At 41.0% G+C, this 18,584-nt stretch overlaps 2 protein-coding genes across 4 annotated transcripts in view; one reads left to right on the top strand and one right to left on the bottom strand.

Annotated features, from left to right (window-relative positions):
• The window catches only part of LATS1 (large tumor suppressor kinase 1), a 50,813-nt gene extending 36,954 nt beyond the window's left edge, over positions 1 to 13,859 (bottom strand). Inside the window, exon 1 of one of the 2 annotated variants that reach the window (XM_036075028.2) lies at positions 13,722 to 13,859. The gene's annotated coding sequence lies outside the window, so the exon portion shown is untranslated. Of the gene's footprint in view, positions 1 to 13,717 lie in introns of both variants that reach the window. The other variant, XM_078054582.1, reaches the window with a different exon arrangement.
• LOC144379034 (uncharacterized) lies at positions 13,429 to 15,112 on the top strand. 2 transcript variants are annotated; one of them, XM_078054583.1, is made up of 2 exons: positions 13,429 to 14,156; positions 14,719 to 15,112. In XM_078054583.1, the coding sequence occupies exons 1-2, from the start codon at positions 13,546 to 13,548 to the stop codon at positions 14,801 to 14,803; spliced, it is 696 nt and encodes a 231-aa protein (XP_077910709.1). In that variant the 5' UTR covers positions 13,429 to 13,545; the 3' UTR covers positions 14,804 to 15,112. The 2 variants fall into 2 exon arrangements, 1 of the variants encoding a protein (XP_077910709.1); XR_013441055.1 differs by having other exon boundaries at positions 14,056 to 14,397.
• Positions 15,113 to 18,584: the final 3,472 nt, after the last annotated feature.

Raw genomic sequence — 18,584 nt, 5'->3', positions numbered from 1 at the left:
TCATGATCCAGGAGTCCCTGGATCAAGCCCCGCATCGAGCCCCATATCGGGCTCCCTGCTCAGTGGGGAGTCCACCTCTCCCTCTCCCTCTGCTCCTCCCCCTGCTCATTCTCTCTCACTTGCTCACTCTCTCAAATAAATAAAATTAAGAAAAGGAAAGGAAAGGAAAGAAGAGGAAAATGCTGGGCCAGTCATTCTAATCCTGTATTCTATAACTCTGTACTTGAATGATGTAATTTCTAACAGTGTTAACATCTGAGTATACAATGGTCCAGAAACGACTGAGGTCTGGTATATGTGTAATAATGTGTTTTAAGTTAAAATAAATGAAAAATTAGTTTATGCTTATCTCTTTCATCTACATGTTGAAATATGAATAAAATATGATGTCTGGAATTTATTTTAAAATATGACGTCTGGAATTTTATTTACTTATTTGTAATTGGGTTTTGCGGTGAAGTGGAGACACAGATGAGACAAACGTAGCTGATGACTGCTGTAGCTGGGTGATGGGCACATGAAAGTTCGTCATACTATCCCCCTTACTTTTGTATGTGCTTGAAATTTTCCAAAACAGAAAGTTAACAACTAAAAAAGAAAGGAAATGACTATAGTGCTCTGGATCTTGAAATGGTTCTGCTGCAGATTATTCTTACACAAATACAAAACACACAAAGAACACACAGGATTTCTTTAATTTAAAGGAACCATTAATTCCATGCAACAACATCATTTCAACATTAGCTTTTCAGGGGAAATAACAGAGAGATTACATTTATCTTTTTTTTTTTTTTTAAGATTTTATTTATTTATTTTAGAGAGGGAGAGAAAGCACAAGCAGGAGGGACAGGCGGAGAGAGAGAATCTCAAGCCGACTCCATGCTGAGCACAGAGCCCAATGTGGGGCTTGATCTCAGGACCCTGAGATCATGACCTGAGCTAAAACCAAGGGTCAGACGCTCATGTGACTGTGCCACCCAGGCACCCTGAAACATTATGTGTAAATGTTTGTTTCAAAAGGTAATCCATACCATCTGATTTCAATAATGATGGAATGGAGGAAATGTGGCATATCTTTATCTAATTGCTCTTGATAAATCCTTGTGCCAGAGACTATCTTCACATACTGCCCTCTATTTCCTAAATTAGTTCTGGCCAAAGCTCTGTGAACTGATGTAATGTGTCAATTCTAGGTTGAGGCAGTTAAAAGCCAGTGCTTCTCCATCTCTCTCTTCCTGCTTCAATAACAATGCTGGTCACATTTTGAGATGGTAGCTTCACAATATGGAGGGAATATGGGTTCCTAAGCCACTGGATGGCTTACTACTGAACCCCACTGGACTCTGTGTAAGGAAGGTAGGAATCTCTGTTGTGTTATACCACTGATATTTTGCGATATTACCACAAAACAGCCTAATATTATTGTGGAAATAAAGACCATCCAAGGGATGCCTGGGTGGCTCAGTCAGTTAAATGCCTGACTCTAGGTCTCAGCTCAGGTCTTGATCTCAGGGTCATGAATTTGAGCCCTTGCAATGGAGCCTACTTAAAAAAAATTTTTTTTAAATAGATAAATACATACCAGTGAAAATAAGCAGAGTCTATTTATTAAGAGCCTGCCATAGCAAGGGAGTCAGCCAGTCACCATCTCTTTGGCAGAGATTCAAGGCAGGCAGGGGAACGGAAAAGCTTTAAATTGAATAAAGGGGAAGACATCAGATATGCTCTGCCACAAGAAAGCTGGAGGCCAGCTAACTTGAAGCAGGGCAACCTATGTGATTGGCTGGGGGGTGTATTTGTCTTTCCCTGGTTAATCCTGAGTTAGAAGTTGGCAGTTACTGACCAAGACCTGGCTGTTTGGGCCTATTGCTACTGAGGCTGTGGGTCACAGTTCTATTTTCATGTATGATCTGGCCATTGTCTATCTGCCTATTTAGTCTCTCATTCTCCTAATACAGAAATTGGTACCTAGAAGTGACATGCTACTATAACAAATACCCTAATATAGTATAGAGTTAGTAGTGAGGCAAAGGGCTTCAAGGAAAGTGATGCTGGGGACTGGAAAAATGAAGAACCATGTTTTACAGTGGCTAAATATTTGATAAAGCTGTTGTCTGTTATAACTTACAAGGTGACAAAGAGTCTACTGAATTTGTAGTGTTATAAAAAAGAGTGTGAAAAAGAGAATCTTAGAAGTGTATGTTGGCTGCTATTGGCTATTTGGCAAAGTATTATAAGTAAATGATAAGGTCAGGAAAGAAGCAGCTGATTTGCAAACAGAAATAGGAAGGAATAGACAGAATTCAGAAATTTAAAGTCTTGTTGGAATGCAGCTTGCTTCTAGACCCCAAACAGGAAGACATGGAATTAAAAGGCTGAGCTCAGATGCCCACTGGCATCTCTCAGCTGACTAAAGTACCTCAGTGGTAAAACCCACACTGAGGGGATAGCCATCTCTCAAACAACCAACTGAGTAGAGAAATGGGAGCCCTCAATCTTTGGAAGAGGTTACTAACACATGTGAACTTATGGTTAGGGACACATGGAATTGACTAGAACTAAACACATCAAAGGCTTACTAACTTTGAGGAAATTACTTTGTTAAAATTTTATTTATTTTTACAGATTTTATTTATTTGACAGAGAGAGACAGCCAGAGAGGGAACACACACAGGGGGAGAGGGAGAGGCAGGCTTCCCTCAGAGCAGGGAGCCCGATGCAGGGCTCGATCTCAGGACCCTGGGATCATGACCTGAGCCGAAGGCAGACACTTAAGGACTGAGCCACCCAGGCGCCCCAGTTAAAATTAAAAAAAAAAAACTACTCAAGCTGAGACTAAAAAAGCCTTTGACTATTCACAATTTAAACTCTTGGGGCTCCCAACTTCCATGAAGCATATTCTAGATGAGAAGATTTGCACCTTCCAAAGAGGACTAGTCTCCCAAAGTTCACACATCCCTATGTGGCCAAGGATGATAATCGGAAAAAGAACCCCAAGGAGGTTCTTGGAGGGAACTATGGCCAAGGGTCATAGAGAACAATGAATGAGGGAGTTCTTTCCATATAATTGGATTAAGGCCCAATTAAGGAAAATCCCTACCTCCAAGGCTGGTTGCTTTCAAGACCTATGGTTGTCTATGGAGGTATCAAAATTATTACAGATCAGCGATTGCTGCTATTTCCTATTCTCCTTTTCTAACAGTAGTGCTTACTAAGGCCCTGCCATTCTTGTTATACCACTGTGTACTTAGTGGTGAGTGAATGAGTGAGAAGAGATGGAGAGGAGGACAAAGAGTGAGAGCAAAGATAACTGAACAAGTCTCTGGACCAAGAGGAACCATATTTGTACCTGAAGGGCAGATTACTGGACATACGGGCCACAGGGCCTGTGAATCTAGCTATTGCCGCTTAGGGCCCAATATACTATCAAAAGAATAATGTAATACTATGAACATCTTTCAACAGTAAGTACAGTGTTTTCTTGATTCTAAGATACATGCTTTTCCATATTCTAGTATTTCTGAAATTGAGTATATACAAAAGTCAGTATTTATTTTTAAAGATTTTCTTTTTTCTAAGTAGGCTCCATGGCCAGCATGGAGCTCAAAGCAGAGCTTGAACTCACGACCCTGAGATCAAGACCTGAGCTGAGATCAAGAGTCAGATGCTTAACGGACTGAGCCGCCTGGGAGCCCCTTAAGATTTTTATTTTACTTAAAATATTATTTTTTTTTCAAAGATTTTATTTATTTTATAGAGAGAGAGCGCCCGAGTGAGCGGGGGGAGGGGCAGATGGAGAGAGAATCTGAGGCCGACTCTGCATTTAGTGCAGAGCCCAGCACAGGGCTCAATGACCTCATGAGTATGAGATCATGACCTGAGCCAAAACCAAGAGTTGGTCGCTTAACCAACTGAGCCACCCAGGCTTCCAAGATTTTATTTTTAAGTAATTTCTACACCCAATGTGGGGCTTGAACTTACAACCCTGAGATCAAGAGTTGCACGCTCTACTGACTGAGCCTGCGAGGTGCTCCTTAAAGTCAATATTGAAAGAAATTTTGCCAGCTCCAAAGCAGAGAAGTTCTGGAACAGCCGACAGTGCACGTAGCTAATTTGACCATAAATACGAGGTGAAATTTCCTTGTCATCTCAACTCTGTGTGTGTGTTTTTAAGTAGGCTCCATGCCTAGCATGGAGCCCCATGTGGGGCTTGAACTCAGGACCCTGAGATGGAGACCTGAGCTGAGATCAAGATCTGACGCTTAACCGACTGAGCCACTTATGTGCCCCAACTGTGTTATTTTTATGGCCAGCACCACATATGGTTGAATCTAGACCCTTGATTAATAGTCAAATGTCTTTTTCTCAAAAAGATTCTATGATGTAGCATTTTGTACTCAGGCAATGCAATTAAAGGTATAAAGAATTGCCAAATTTAGGTGAGATCACATAATTTTCAAAGGTAGGAGAGATTCATAAAGTACATGCACTCAGACATGAAACAACTGTCAAAGTCGTCTGAGTTATCATCATCAAATGTTCAATTTCCAGCAGTAATTCACTTAGCTAAGAAAAAAATAGTTTAAGCAAAAAGAAAAGACAAGACCCCAGTATTCTTCAATATGCCTCAAAATTATATACTCAATCATAAAAAAAAAATAAAAGTAGCATGTCCCCGTATTATGTGTTAACTACCCCAAAGCCCAAAGAAATTCAGCCTTATTCACATTCAGAATTTTTTCAGAATTTTTTCTGAATGTGAATAAGGCTGACTCAAACTTTATTGCCATTCAAAAAAAAAAGGGGGGGGTCTACAATTGACTGGATAAATGTATGCTACTGAAGGTTAATAAAAAACTATGTTTAGGGGTGCCTGACTAGCTCAGTCAGTGGAGCACATGACTCTTGATCTTGGGATGTAAGTTTGAGCTCCACAATGAGTACAGAGACTACTTAATTAAAAAAATTTTTTTAAGAAATATTATTGAAAAAATTAACTATAGGGGCACCTGAAAAAATTAACTATAGGTGGCTCAGCCGGTTAAGCGTCTGTCTTCATCTCAGGTCCTGATCCCAGCATCCTGGGATCGAGCCCCATGGCAGGCTCCACGCTCAGTGGGGAATCTGCTTCTCCCTCTCCTTCTGCCCCTTCCCCTGCTTGTGCTCTCTCTCTCTCAAATAAATAAATAAAAATTTTTTTTAAAAAAAGAAAAAACTGACCATAAAAAAACTATGTTTCTATTTCTTTCCCTGAAATACTGTTACTAAATAGATGGTTTTAGACTTACTGTTTAGAATTTCTTGAAACTGAGAAAATATGACAATTCAACCTTATTTTTCTAAATAACTAAATACTGAATACATCATGTATATGTACCATAATTTATCTATCCCCTACTCATGGGCATTTAGGTTGTTCCCAATTTTTGCTATTATGATGTTTCAAACATTGATAACTTCAACTGTATTGGTAATATTCTAGTTCTGAGGATGGGTGGAGAGTTCATGAATTTTTTTTATTATGATCATAGCTTACACGTATATAACATATTCCTTGTAAATATCAAAACTAGTTCATTAAAAAATAAAACAATAAACTGTTGTGCAAACATTGTTGAGCATTTCCCTTTGGACAAATTCCCAGGCACTGGGTGGCTTAGCTGGTTAAGTGTATGACTCTGGATCTCAGCTCAGGTCTCGATCTCAGGGTTTTGAGTTCAAGCCCCATGTTGGGCTCTACGCTGGGCATAGAGCCTACCTAAAAAAATAAATAAATATTTATATATATTTTATTTATATATATTATATATATTTATTTATATATATTTTATAATAAATAAAAATACATAAATTCCCAGAACTGGAATTACTGCGTCAAAGAGAATGCATACAGGCATATCTAGTTTTAGTATATGTGCTGCCGAAGCGAGCACCAGGCATACCTAGTTTTATTTGGCTTCTCTTTATTACATTTCAGATACTGCATTTTTTTTTTTTTAACAAATTGAAGGTCTGTGGCAACCTTGCCTTGAACAAGTCTATCGACACCATTTTTCCAACAGTATTTACTCACTTCGTGTCTCTGTGCCATATTTTGGTAATTCTTTAAGTATTTCAAAACTTTTCATTATTATTTTATTTGTTATGGGGATCTGTGATCAGTGATCTCTGACACTATTACTGTAATTGATTGGGTACACCATGAACTGCACCCATACAAGACAGCAAACTTAATATTGTTGTTCTGACTGCTCCACCCACCAGCCATTCCCCCATCTCCTCAGGCATCCTGATTCCCTGAGACACAACAATATTGAAATTAGACCAATTAGTAACCCTATAATGGCCTCTAAGTGTTCAAGTGAAAGGAAGAGTTGCAGCTCTCTTGCTTTAAATAAAAAGCTAAAAACGAATAAGCTTAGTGAGGAAGGCATGTCAAAAGCTGACAGACCAAGAGGAACCATATTTGGACCTGAAGGGGAGATCTCTGAAATTGAGTATATACAAAAGTCAGTATTTATTTATTTACTTTTAAAGATTTTCTTTTTTCTTGTGCCAGTTAGCTAAGTTGTAAATGCAAAGGAAAAGTGTTTTTTGTTTTTTTTTAAGATTTATGTATTTATTTTATTTTATTAAAGATTTTATTTATTTATTTGACAGAGAGAGACACAGTGAGAGAGGGAACACAAGCAGGGAGAGTGGGAGAGGGAGAAGCAGGCTTCCTGCTGAGCAGGGAGCCCGATGTGGGGCTCGATCCCAGGACCCTGGGATCATGACCTGAGCTGAAGGCAGATGCTTAACGACTGAGCCACCCAGGCACCCCAAGATTTATGTATTTATTTTAGAGAGAAAGAATGAGAGTGCGAGCAGGGGTAGGGGCAGAGGGAGAGAATCTTTCAAGTGGACTCTCCACTGACAAGGAGCCTGAGGCGGGGCTGGATCCCACATCCCATGAGATCATGACCTGAGCCAAAACCAAGAGTCAGACACCCAACTGACTGAGCCATCCAGACACCCCAGGAAAAGTTTTGGTTTTTTTTTTAAGATTTTTTATTGATTCATTTGAGACAGAGAGAGAGCATGAGCAGGGAGTCCACGTGAGGCTCGATCCCAGGACCCTGGGACCATGACCTGAGCCGAAGGCAGACGCTTAACCATCTGAGCCACCCAGGCGCCCCCCTCCCCCCGGAAAAGTTCTTAAAGGAAATTAAAAGTGCTACTCCAGGCATGCCTGGCTGGCTCAGTTGGTACAGCATGTGACTTGATCTCAGGGTTGTAAGTTTGAGCCCTACGTTGGGTGTAGAGAGTACTTGAAAATAAAAATCTTTAAAATAAAAAAATAATAAGTCAAATAAAAGTGCTACTCCAGTGAATGCATGAATGATAAGAAAGCGAAATGCCCTTATTGCTGATATGGAGAAAGTTTTGGTGGTTTGTGTTAACAGATCAACCAGCCACAACATTACCTTAAGCCAAAGACTAATCCAGAGCAAGGCCCTCCCTAACTCTCTTCAATTCTGTGAAGACAGAGAGGTAAAGACAGTGCAGAAGAAAAGTTTGAAGCTAGCAGAGGTAGGTTCTTGAGATTTAAAGAAAAAAGCCATTTCCATAACATAAAGTGCAAGGTGAAGCAGCCAAGTACTGACTTAGAAGGTGCATCAAGTTATCTAGAAAATCTATCTAAGATAATTAATAAAAGTGGTTCCACCAAACAACAGATTTCCATTGTAGGTAAAACAGCCTCTATTGGAAGAAAATGCCATCTAGGCCTTTCATAGCCAGAGAGAAGTCAATGCCTGGCTTCAAGGCTTCAAAGAACAAGCTGACTCTCTTGTTAGAGGCTAATGCAGCTGGTGACTTTATCATTCTAAAAATCCTAGGGCCCTTAACAGTTACGCTAAACCTACTCTGCCTGTGCTTTATAAATGTAACAACAATGCCTGGATGACAGAACATCTGTTTACAACATGGTTTCCTGAATATTTTAAGCCCATTGTTGAGACCTACTGCTCAGAAAAAAAGATTCCTTTCAAAATATAACTGGTCATTGACAATGTACCTGGTCACCCAAGAGCTCTGATGGAGATGTACAATGAGATTTATGTTGTTTTCATGCCTGCTAACAAACATCTGTTCTGCAGTCCATGGATCAAGGAGTCATTTCAACTTTCAAGTCTCATTATTTAAGAAATACATTTCATAAGGCTATAGTTGCCATACACAGTGATTCCTCTGAGAGATCTGGGCAAACCTTTTCCAGAAAGGTTTTCCATTTCCAGAAAACGTTCTGGAAATGATTCACCATTCTAGATGCCATTAAGAACATTCATAATTCATGGGAAGAGGTCAAAACAGCAACATTAAGAGGAGTGTGGAAGAAGGTGATTCCAACCCTCATGGGTGATTTTGAGGGGTTCAAGACTTCAGTGGAGGAAGTAACTACAGATGTGGTACAACCTCACGATAAAACTCTAATAGATGAGGGGTTGCTTCCTTATGGATGAGTAAAGAAAGTAGTTTCTCAAGATGGAATCTACTGCTGGTGAAGATGCTGTGAAGATTGTTGAAATGACAACAAAGGATTTAGAATATTACATAAACTTAACTGAGTTTCTTAACTTAGTTGAGAAAGCAGTGGCAAGCTTTGAGTGGATTGGCTCCAATACTGAAAGAAGTTCTACTGTGGTTAAAATGTTATCAAACAGCTTGGTGTGCTACAGAGAAATCGTTGATGAAAGGAAGAGTCGATCGATACAGCAAACTTCACTGTTGTCTTATTTTAAGAAACTGCCACAGCCACCCTAACCTTCAGCAACCACCACCCTGATCAGTCAGCAGCCATCAACATGGAGGCAAGACCTTCCACCAGCAAAAAGATTATGACTTGCTACAAGCTCAGATGATGGTTAGCATTTTTTAGCAGTAACTTATTTTTTAATTAAGGTATATATATTATCTTTTTAGATGTAATGCTATTGCACTATCAAGTAGACTATAGTATGGTGTAAACATGACTTTTATATGCACTGGGAAACCAAAAAATTCATTTGACTTGCTTTATTACAATATTTGTTTTATTGCAGTGGTCTGGAACTAAACCTGCAATATCTCCAAGATATGCCTGTATTTAAAATCCTGACATCTGAATCGCTAAAATCAAAAACACAAGAAACAACAAATGTTGGTGAGGATGTGGAGAAAAAGGAACCCTCTTGCACTGTTGGTGGGAATGCAAACTGGCACAGCCACTGTGGAAAACAGTATGGAAATCCCTCAAAAAGTTAAAAATAGAACTACCCTTAGATCCAGTAATTGCACTACTGGGTATTTACCCCAAAATACAAGAACACTAATTCAAAGGGATCCGTGCACCCCTATGTTTATAGCAGCATTATTTATAATAGCCAAATTGGGAGCAGCTGAAGTATCCATCAATAGATGAATGGATAAAGAAGACGTAGGGCGCACATACACACTGGAATATTATTCAGCCATAAAAAAGAATGAAATCTTGCCACTTGCAAGGACATGGATGGAGAAACAGACCTTTAATTATAGAGAACTGATGGTTACCAGAGGGGAGGTGAGTGGGGGGATCGGTAAAATAGGTGATAGGGATTAAGGAGTGTACTTGTGGTGATGAGCACTGGATGATGTATGGAATTGTTGAATTACTATATTATACACCTGAAATATAACACTGTATATTAACTACACTGGAGTTTAAAATAAAATACAATTTTTGAAAAAGGGAAAAAAAATAAAAGATATGCCAAAAAATAAAATGAAATGAAATAAAATTCTGACACTTATTGTCAGATTGCCTTCCAGAAAGGTGTACTAATTTATAATTCCAACCAACCAACAAGATATGGTCAACATTGGCATTAACAAATCTTAGTAATCTTTGGGGCGCCTGGGTGGCTCAGTCGTTAAGCGTCTGCCTTCAGCTCAGGTCATGATCCCAGGGTCCTGGGATCGAGCCCCACGTCCGGCTCCCTGCTTAGCAGAAAGCCTGCTTCTCCCTCTCCCACTCCTCCTGCTTGTGTTCCCTCTCTCACTGTGTCTCTCTCTGTCAAATAAATAAATAAAATCTTAAAAAAAAAACAACTCAGTAATCTTTGCTAATTGCAAATGTGAAAATTCAAATTAATAATAAGTAAAGAGAGTTTTTAAAAGAATTCTTCAAAAGCTATTTTGCTTTGAAACACGCTAACTCGTGTTACACTGGTGCCAGATTAATCTTCCAAATAAATAGTTCTGATCATGTCACCCTCAATGACTCCTTTAAATTAGTGGTTAGAGAGCTTTGGAGTCAAACTGCAGGGTACAAATCCCAGTTCTACCACTAACTGGCTGTGTAATCTTGGCAAGCTGTGCCTCAGTTTCTTCATCTTCAAATGTGGGCAATAATGGTCCTATCTAATCGGGTTATTTTGAGCATTATGCTCAAAATACAGTTTAATACAGTTGACCCTCGAACAACACAGGAGGTTAGAGGTGCCAACCCCCTATGCAGTTGAAAATCTGAGTATAACTTTTGACTCCCCCAGAACTTAACCATTAATAGCCTACTGTTGACCAGAAGCCTTACTGATAACATAAACACAGTTAACATATACTTTAAGTATTATACTCTGTATTCTTACAAAACTTTTTTTTCTTAGTTTTTTCTTCAGTATTTCTAGGTTATACAATTCATCTGGTTTTGTTTTCATTTTTTTTCAAAGATTTTATTTATTTGAGAGAGAGAATGAGAAAGAGAGAGAGCACATGAGGGGGGGAGGGTCAGAGGGAGAAGCAGGCTCCCTGTTGACAGGGAGCCCCATGCGGTACTCGATCCCAGGACTCCAGGATCATGACCTGAGCCGAAGGCAGCCGCTTAACCAACTGAGCCACCCAGGCGCCCTCATCTGTTTTTTCAATTTGTTGCAAATCTCCAAAAAATTTTCCAATATATTTAATGAAAAAAGTCTGAGTACAGGTGGACCCGCACACTTCGTATCTGTGTTGTTCAAGGGTCAATGGTGCACGTCAAATGTTTAGAATAAATACCCATTGGGGCGCCTGGGTGGCTCAGTCAGTTAAGCGTTTGCCTTCGGCTCAGGTCATGATCCCAGGGTCCTGGGATCGAGCCCCAAGTCGGGCTCCCTGCTCAGCGGGAAGCCTGCTTCTCCCTCTCCCAGTCCCCCTGCTTGTGTTCCCTCTCTCGCTGTGTGTCTCTGTCAAGTAAGTAAATAAAATCTTAAAAAAAAAAAAAATAGAATAAATGACCCACTTAATAATGTCAGTTATCTTCTTACCTCTTTTCACTACCTCGCTGGACTCTCCCCAGTGTACCTTATACTCTAACCAAGCCAAACTGCTTGCTCTCAGCTTTTGTACCTCTGCTTTTCTACCTTCATGTCCTTACTCATCCTGTTTCTTCTTGGGAAAGGCCCTGCCATATTTTTTTCTTACAGAAATTATACCCAACTTTTAAGGTGCCATTCACATGCTGTCTTCACAAAGATTTCATTGAACTGCCTGTTTGTTAGCCTTCTCTGAACTGTAAATGCACTTTGCATGGTCAAATAAAACCTATGTTTTTGCCCTACTTTTGTAGTTGTCTCATTTTTCCTACTAGATCACAAATTCATAGAGAATAGAGTATCTTAAATATATATATATCCCACCCCCCCATACACACTCCAGATGAGGAAATGGATCCAGAGAGATAAACTGGCCTAAGTTCACACAGCCAGCTGGAGGTCACACTAGAAATAGAATCCACACATCCTGAACTGGCCCAGTGCTCTTCTCATCAGAACCTGCATCTTGAGTTTCCTAAAGGCAGGGATCATGACTCACTCATTCTTTTAAGGAACATTTAAATTGGTTAAACTGAACAGACAAAACCTCCATTTCTTTGAAACTTCAGACCTTCATCAAATATGCAAATGTCAGCAAACCCAAACAGTTTTTGTAGATATCTCGTTCAACCTGGGGAAAAACCAGGTACCATCACATAATAAGATTTCAAAGTGTTACCTCGGGTTGAATTAGGTTTATAAAAAAAGATGGCCTGTCTCAGTGCTTTGACTAAGTCAGTTATGAGAATAGCAACAGTAGTAATATGTACTGTTTCTTTCTCAGCAGCATATAGTCTCAGTTGCTTAGACAGCAATATTCAAGACTATTGCTTACTGATGACATTTTCTTCAACTCGCTTTCTACAAAGCTGATCAAAAGTGAAAACTACCACTATATTTTATTTTATGCTGAAAAATGCCATTTCCACTTGATAAAAATGTTGTTCAATGACTAAATAACTTTGTGGTCTACAAAAAAGCCACTAATCTAAATATAACATCTAGAATGAAAACTAAATACCCAGAGTTGGATCTATTCCAAGGCTATATTTATACAGAATAACAAGGACTATCATTAAAAACAAAACAACCTATAGGAGAAAACAGATACCATACCAAAAAAAACCACTTCTAAATTTTTTCATACCAAAAAAAAAAAAAAAAATTGTAGAAGTACTTTTTTTATTTGCTTTTGGAGAGTGGCAAGGCATATTCAATAGATATTCAAGCACAGAAAGAATGCGCCTTCCCCAGCATGTGCCACGATCCAGTTTCTTGCAGCAACATCTGATCAGCAGAATACAATGCCGCTACTTTTACTGTTAAATCAGTCAAATTCCTCCACTGCCTGAGGGAATCAACTAGCTCATTTTACCTGCCTATGAACATTTTAAGGAAAGAAATAACCTTACTTAAATCACAAATGTAGCTATCTTAGCAGAGAACATTCATTCCAATTATAATGTCCTACCTTTTCTTCCTCATGAAGGAAATCTGATAAAGAATTTTAATCCTCAATAAATAATCCATAAAGGCCTAACAAGCTTCATGATCCTGGGCGAAGTGACACAATATTTGTGTGTGAGACTGTACTTATTTACTTATTTCTCACTAGATTTATGAATAACGTCTACACAACGATATATATTTTTTAAGTCATAGTAACATATGGGGCGACAAACATTAAACCTTGTTCTCTTAGAAAATAACTTTCAATTGGAGAAGTGAGAGAAGGGGGTTAAATCAAATCACCGGAGAGTCATTCTTCGAGATCCAAGTTCTTTTTGAAGTCCTAACAAATAATATTCCTTTCCTTTTCTTTCCTTCATTTTATTTAGGTACACATTCCTACTCCATAAAAACCCTTCCATCCCTCCTACCCCTTCCGACTATGAACCGTAAGCTAACATTACAGTGGACTGGAAATAGAAATTCCCACGCTTTCTTCAAGGTAAATCCAGGATCGACTCTCTCTGGGATGCAAAGAACTGCGGCTCTTTCACTGCAATTTTCTTTCAGAACCACCTTTCACTTTCCTTCCTTCCTAAACACTGACCCGTCCGTGTTCGGGTCCAGCAAGTCAGACTCTCCCCAACCTAACCCGCACTTCCAAGGCCGCGGTGCCTGCGGCTCTTCCTTCAGCCCCGGGCGCGGCCAACCCTCGCTTCCCCAGGGCAGGGCTCAGCTCAGGTCCATGCAACCAGCCAAATCAGGCCCGCACCGGGCCGGCCGGGCCCGGCCCACCCGTCCGCAGCAGCCCCTGGACCCCCGCCAGCGGGGCTGGGCGTGGGCCCCGGCGGCCACCGCCCCGCTAACTCGGTCTCGGGAGGAGAGAGTGAGCCCCACCCGCTACGCCAGCCCCAGACCTACCTGCAGGGGAGACCGGGGCTCCTGGACAGCGGCCACGGGCCCGAGGACGGTCGCCCAGGCGGCTGGAGCCCGTCCCAAGGACCCCAAGTATCCCTGGTGGGGCAGGGCGGGGAGAGACGCCGGGGAGCTGCCCCGGGCCAACGCGGCCCGTCGCAAGGGTCGCGGGGACCTGGCTCTCCCCTCAGCACCAGTCCACCGCCGCCGCCGCCATTTTGCCTTCCACTCGGTGTCGCCGCCGCCGCACTCCGCCGCAGGTTTCCCGGATGTAGGCATTTCCCGGCGTCGCTTGCGCGGGGGCCGAGGACTGGGGGCTTCTGTCCGCCCGGCCGCCAGCAGCCCGCGCGCCGCCTGCAGCCTGCCACCTTCCTCCGGTCGCCTTCTCCTCAGCGTGTTGGCGAGCGTCGCCTCGCGTCGCCCCCGCCTGGTGCTGCGCAGGTGACTCGCCCCGGCTCGTGGGATCAGGCTCTCCCCCTCCCAAGTCCACTCATTTCAGTGTCTCTCTTTTTTTAATTGAGCTCTTCTGTGCACGGATAGAGAATAAGACGCACATCTCAAGGAGTTTAATTCTCAGAAGGAAACAGCAATGAGTTGCTCTGAAACCTCGCTGTGGGAACCAGGATCGAGATTTCTAGAGGCTTTGAAATGAATTGAGTTTTGCTTAGCACTCTTTCCTCGAGTAAGTCGGTAGTTAAGTATTTGCTGAATCAGCCAGATTAATATATTCTTGAGCCAAGACAGGGTTAACAGAGTTTGGAGATTTTTAACCTGTCAACCGAATCGGTAGACGGGGAAGTCATTATTGCCATAATTGGAATAATGGCGACTGTCAGAAGAGGTTTTATTTCTTGCTAAGTTGAATTAGAAGTTTGGGATGGGATCATTAGGCTTATGGTGTTTGCAAGTACCGTCTACCCTTTGTAAAGAGTGCCTTTGCCAAATCTGCCTCTAGAAAATATAGTTAGTGTTTTAAAACATCTTTCTTTTTCTTTTCTTTAAGATTTTATTTTTTAAGTAATCTCTACACCGAACATGGGGCTGGAACTCACAACCGGAAGATCCAAGTCACAGGCTCCACCGACTGAGCCAGCCAGGAGCCCCTCAAACATCTCTTTTCATTCTTCTACTAGAGACTAACTATAAAAATTTTCTTCGAATTAAAATACTTCTTTTCATGATGTTAAATTAGGTACTGGCCAGGGCGCCTGGGTGGCTCAGTCGTTAAGTGTCTGCCTTTGGCTCAGGTCATGGTCCCAGGGTCCTGGGATCGAGTCCCGAGTCGGGCTCCCTGCTCTGCCTGCTTCTCCCTCTCCGACTCCCCCTGCTTGTGTTCCCTCTCTCGCTGTGTCTCTCTCTGTCAAATAAATAAAATCTTAAAAAAAAAAAAAATTAGATACTGGCCGTTGTATCCTGAAGTTCAAATGTGAAGATCTCTGTTAAAAGATTCCATTCCGAGAGCACTTGGTTGAAACTCTGTAAGCACAAGCACAGAGATTGTAGAAGATACAGTGTATGACCCAAGGTGGGTCACATAATAGCCCTAGGTCTTACTTTCTTCAACTGCATGACTAAGTAACCTTTGGAGACCCTTTCAGCCTCAAAATTATATGAATCTAATATGCTCACAGGCCTGCTTGCCCTTCTCAGAAGGATTATGTATCTGAAAAGACATACTGCCCCCCAAATCTTGTCACCTCTGTCATCATCCAGAGAACTTCTTTACTTAAGCTCTTCAATTCTAAGCCTAAAGTGGAGTATCTCCATAAATTACTGTTCTGGGGAAATTTTCTGGATTATTCAAGGAGCTTAGTGAATTGCTCTGAGACGGGAGGTTTAACTCCAATGAAGCAGGGGGAGAGAAGAGCAGGAAAGAAGGAATGATCAGGAAAGATGTAGCAATCCCCAAGATGAAAAGCGTCTGAGACTGGGGAATGGGGGGAGGTGAAAGAGCAGGGAAATGCTTACTAAGGCTGCTGGATGTCTGGATGGCAATACCTACCACTGCATTTGAAGGGCTTTGTATTGGTGTGATGGAAAACCCTTGGTCCAGCTTCAACCTACTCAACTTTTCAATACTTCATGGAAATGGGGACTTGGGGTTTCATTTTATTTTTATCAACAGATGTAGGGGCCAAATTTCATGCTTGGGTGACTGTAGGAACAGGGACAGCAAACATGGAAGAAGTCTGAAGAGCAATGTGGCCCTGAGAACTTAAGTCCTCTCAGTAGCTCAGTCTTAGGGGAAGGCTATAGACTATGAGCAGCCCACACTTAAGGGGTGAAGAATTGCGTTCTACCTCTTTTTGGGCAGAGAATTTACATAAATCAGTTGGAATTCTGAGCAGATTAGTCTCTTCTCCATTATTTTTTTTTAAACATATCAATATGGACTCATGGATATTTATTTTATAGTTTGAGTATTTTATTTTGTTGATCAAATTGTTCCAGCTTTGACTATTGAGAGCTCTTCCAGTTGAATTGGCTTCTGTGTCCCTTTGACATACCCTTCCTCTCCCCCATTATTATGACATTAAAAAAAAATTTTTTTTTAAAGATTTTATTTATTTCACAGAGATAGCAAGAGCAGGAACACAAGCAGGGGGAGTGGGAGAGGGAGAAGCATGGTTCCCGCTGAGCAGGGAGCCCGATGTGGGGCTCGATCCCAGGACCCTGGGATCATGACCTGAGCCAAAGGCAGACGCCTAATGACTAAGCCACCCAGGCGCCCCTTGAAATTGTTTTTTAAAAGAACTCCCTTAAGGGGCACCAGGGTGGCTGAGGTGGTTAAGCATCTGACTCTTGATCTCAGGGTCATGAGTTCAACCACTGCATTGGGCTCCATGGAGTGTGGAGCCTACTTAAAAAAAAAAAAAAAATAAAGAACTTCCTTACTTTCTGACAGTATAAGATGCTTCAAGCTATCTTATATATTCCTTGTCTCTCCAAGAAGTCCTTGTTCCTTTTATTGGAGAATGGTATTAGAAACCAAATCTGGGGGCACCTGGGTGGCTCAGTCAGTTAAGCATCTGCCTTCCGCTCAGGTCATGATCCAGGAGTCCCGGGTTAGAGCCCCGCATTGGGCTACCTGCTCAGCAGGGAGTCCGCTTCTCCCTCTGCCCTCTGCCGTTTACTCTGCTTGTGCTCTCTCTCTCTCACTCAAATAAGTAAATAAAATCTTAAAAAAAAAAGCAAATCTGGTTTCTAGGTATGCTTGTTACTACTGGAGTATCATTGTTTGTAGAACATCTCTTGCTAAGAAATTTTAAAATTTAACTTCATTCCATACTATGAAGGGGTAAAATCTGTATTTTGATGAGTAGCAGCTATTATTTTACAGTCTACTATTACAGTTTAGCTTCTTATGTCCATGGCCTGCACAAAAATTATTTTTTGACAGCTGATGCATTTCTGATGACTCTGTTAGGCTAGTCTGTCAGCTACTGCCCCCCAAAGTCTAGTTATGACAGTTTGGAACTGAACATTAGTTTATTTTTCATTAAATTTTTTTTTACCTGATCAGCTATGTTCTAGTCATTCTACTTCTCCCTTCTTACCTGCCTCCCCCCCAATGGTTTTCTCCCTCCTTGTTTACCTAATACAGCAAAATGTTCGAATTGTTTTGAAGCTAAGATGATGGTAGTCTGTTAGTTCTGTACATTGCCACTTAATGTTGTGGTTCAGAAGATACTGCTGAAAGAGTTTGAATACTTGCTTGTTGTAGCTCAAATGTCCGCAGGTTTCTAATCTATAAGACTAGAGCACTGCTAGTGCTTCAAACCATGTAACTAGTCTGAGCTGGGTACCATATTGATACCATAAGCTTAAATGAAGGCTTGATATAAACTGTACTGGTGGACTTAGTATTCTTCCTAGACAAGATTCTGGAATGGATTATTAAAAGGATGTTTCCACAATACTATGAAATGGAAGTGTTACAAAGGACAAGGAATTTTTCAATTATACAAAATTTTTGATGGGATAGCTATAGCAGTTATCTCCCCCACAGCAGCTTTGTGAACAAGATAAATGGGGCAGAATGTCAATAAATTAGGTTTATAAAGATTTCAATAACTATAGTCAAACACCAATGATTTACATGTCACTGATAATTGGGAGGACTAGAGGAGTGGGCCTAAGCACTTCAGTACATTTATCCTATCGCCTAACCAATGGGGTGAGAGTGTAGATCATGCTGGGAAATTCTGAAAATGATCAGCTTCTGCTGAAAACATTCAAAGGAGATTGTTAGTTCTTTCTTCTACGGAAATAGGATTTGTCTTTTAGAACAGGGATTGACCTATAGTAAGGATCAAAATCATCTGCATTAACTCAACACTAGGGGAAGTACAGTATAGTATACTACATGTGTGAAAAAGGCAAAGGGTTTAAGTTCAACTAGTCAGCAGTCTAACTGAACAAATGTCAGAATAGTTAAAATAAGCTGAGACAGCATTACAAAGGAATATTGTACCAAGAACCAGGATGGTGAGATTTCTTAAGTCAACTCTGAGGGAGGCAGACACCACCTGGGAAAGTGTTCATTTTGGAGGTCACACTTTAATGATGGTCTTTGGTGGCAAAAGGGAGTATTTTTTTTAAGGGAAAACAAGATTGTGAGGTTAGTTCAGCTCAGTTTGCACTGATTCAGTGTTTACCATGGGTCAGATACTATATTAAACATTATTAATACAACACTAAGGTATGGGCCTTGTTTGTGTGGTCTAGTAGAGACAGGCTGCTTAATACAGCTGTAAGCACAGCACAGGCTCTGCACAATGGGCTTTTGAAGCAGAGTACAATTTAGCCCAAATTGGCAGAGGCCAGGAAAGGCTTTCTGGAGAAAATGACACCTAAAGGGAGTTTGGA

Source organism: Halichoerus grypus, chromosome 9 (genome assembly GCF_964656455.1).
Source record: "Halichoerus grypus chromosome 9, mHalGry1.hap1.1, whole genome shotgun sequence".
Lineage (NCBI taxonomy): Eukaryota > Metazoa > Chordata > Mammalia > Carnivora > Phocidae > Halichoerus > Halichoerus grypus.
The sequence above is the reverse complement of the archived record's forward strand: the minus strand, read 5'-3'. Positions and strand labels throughout refer to the sequence as shown.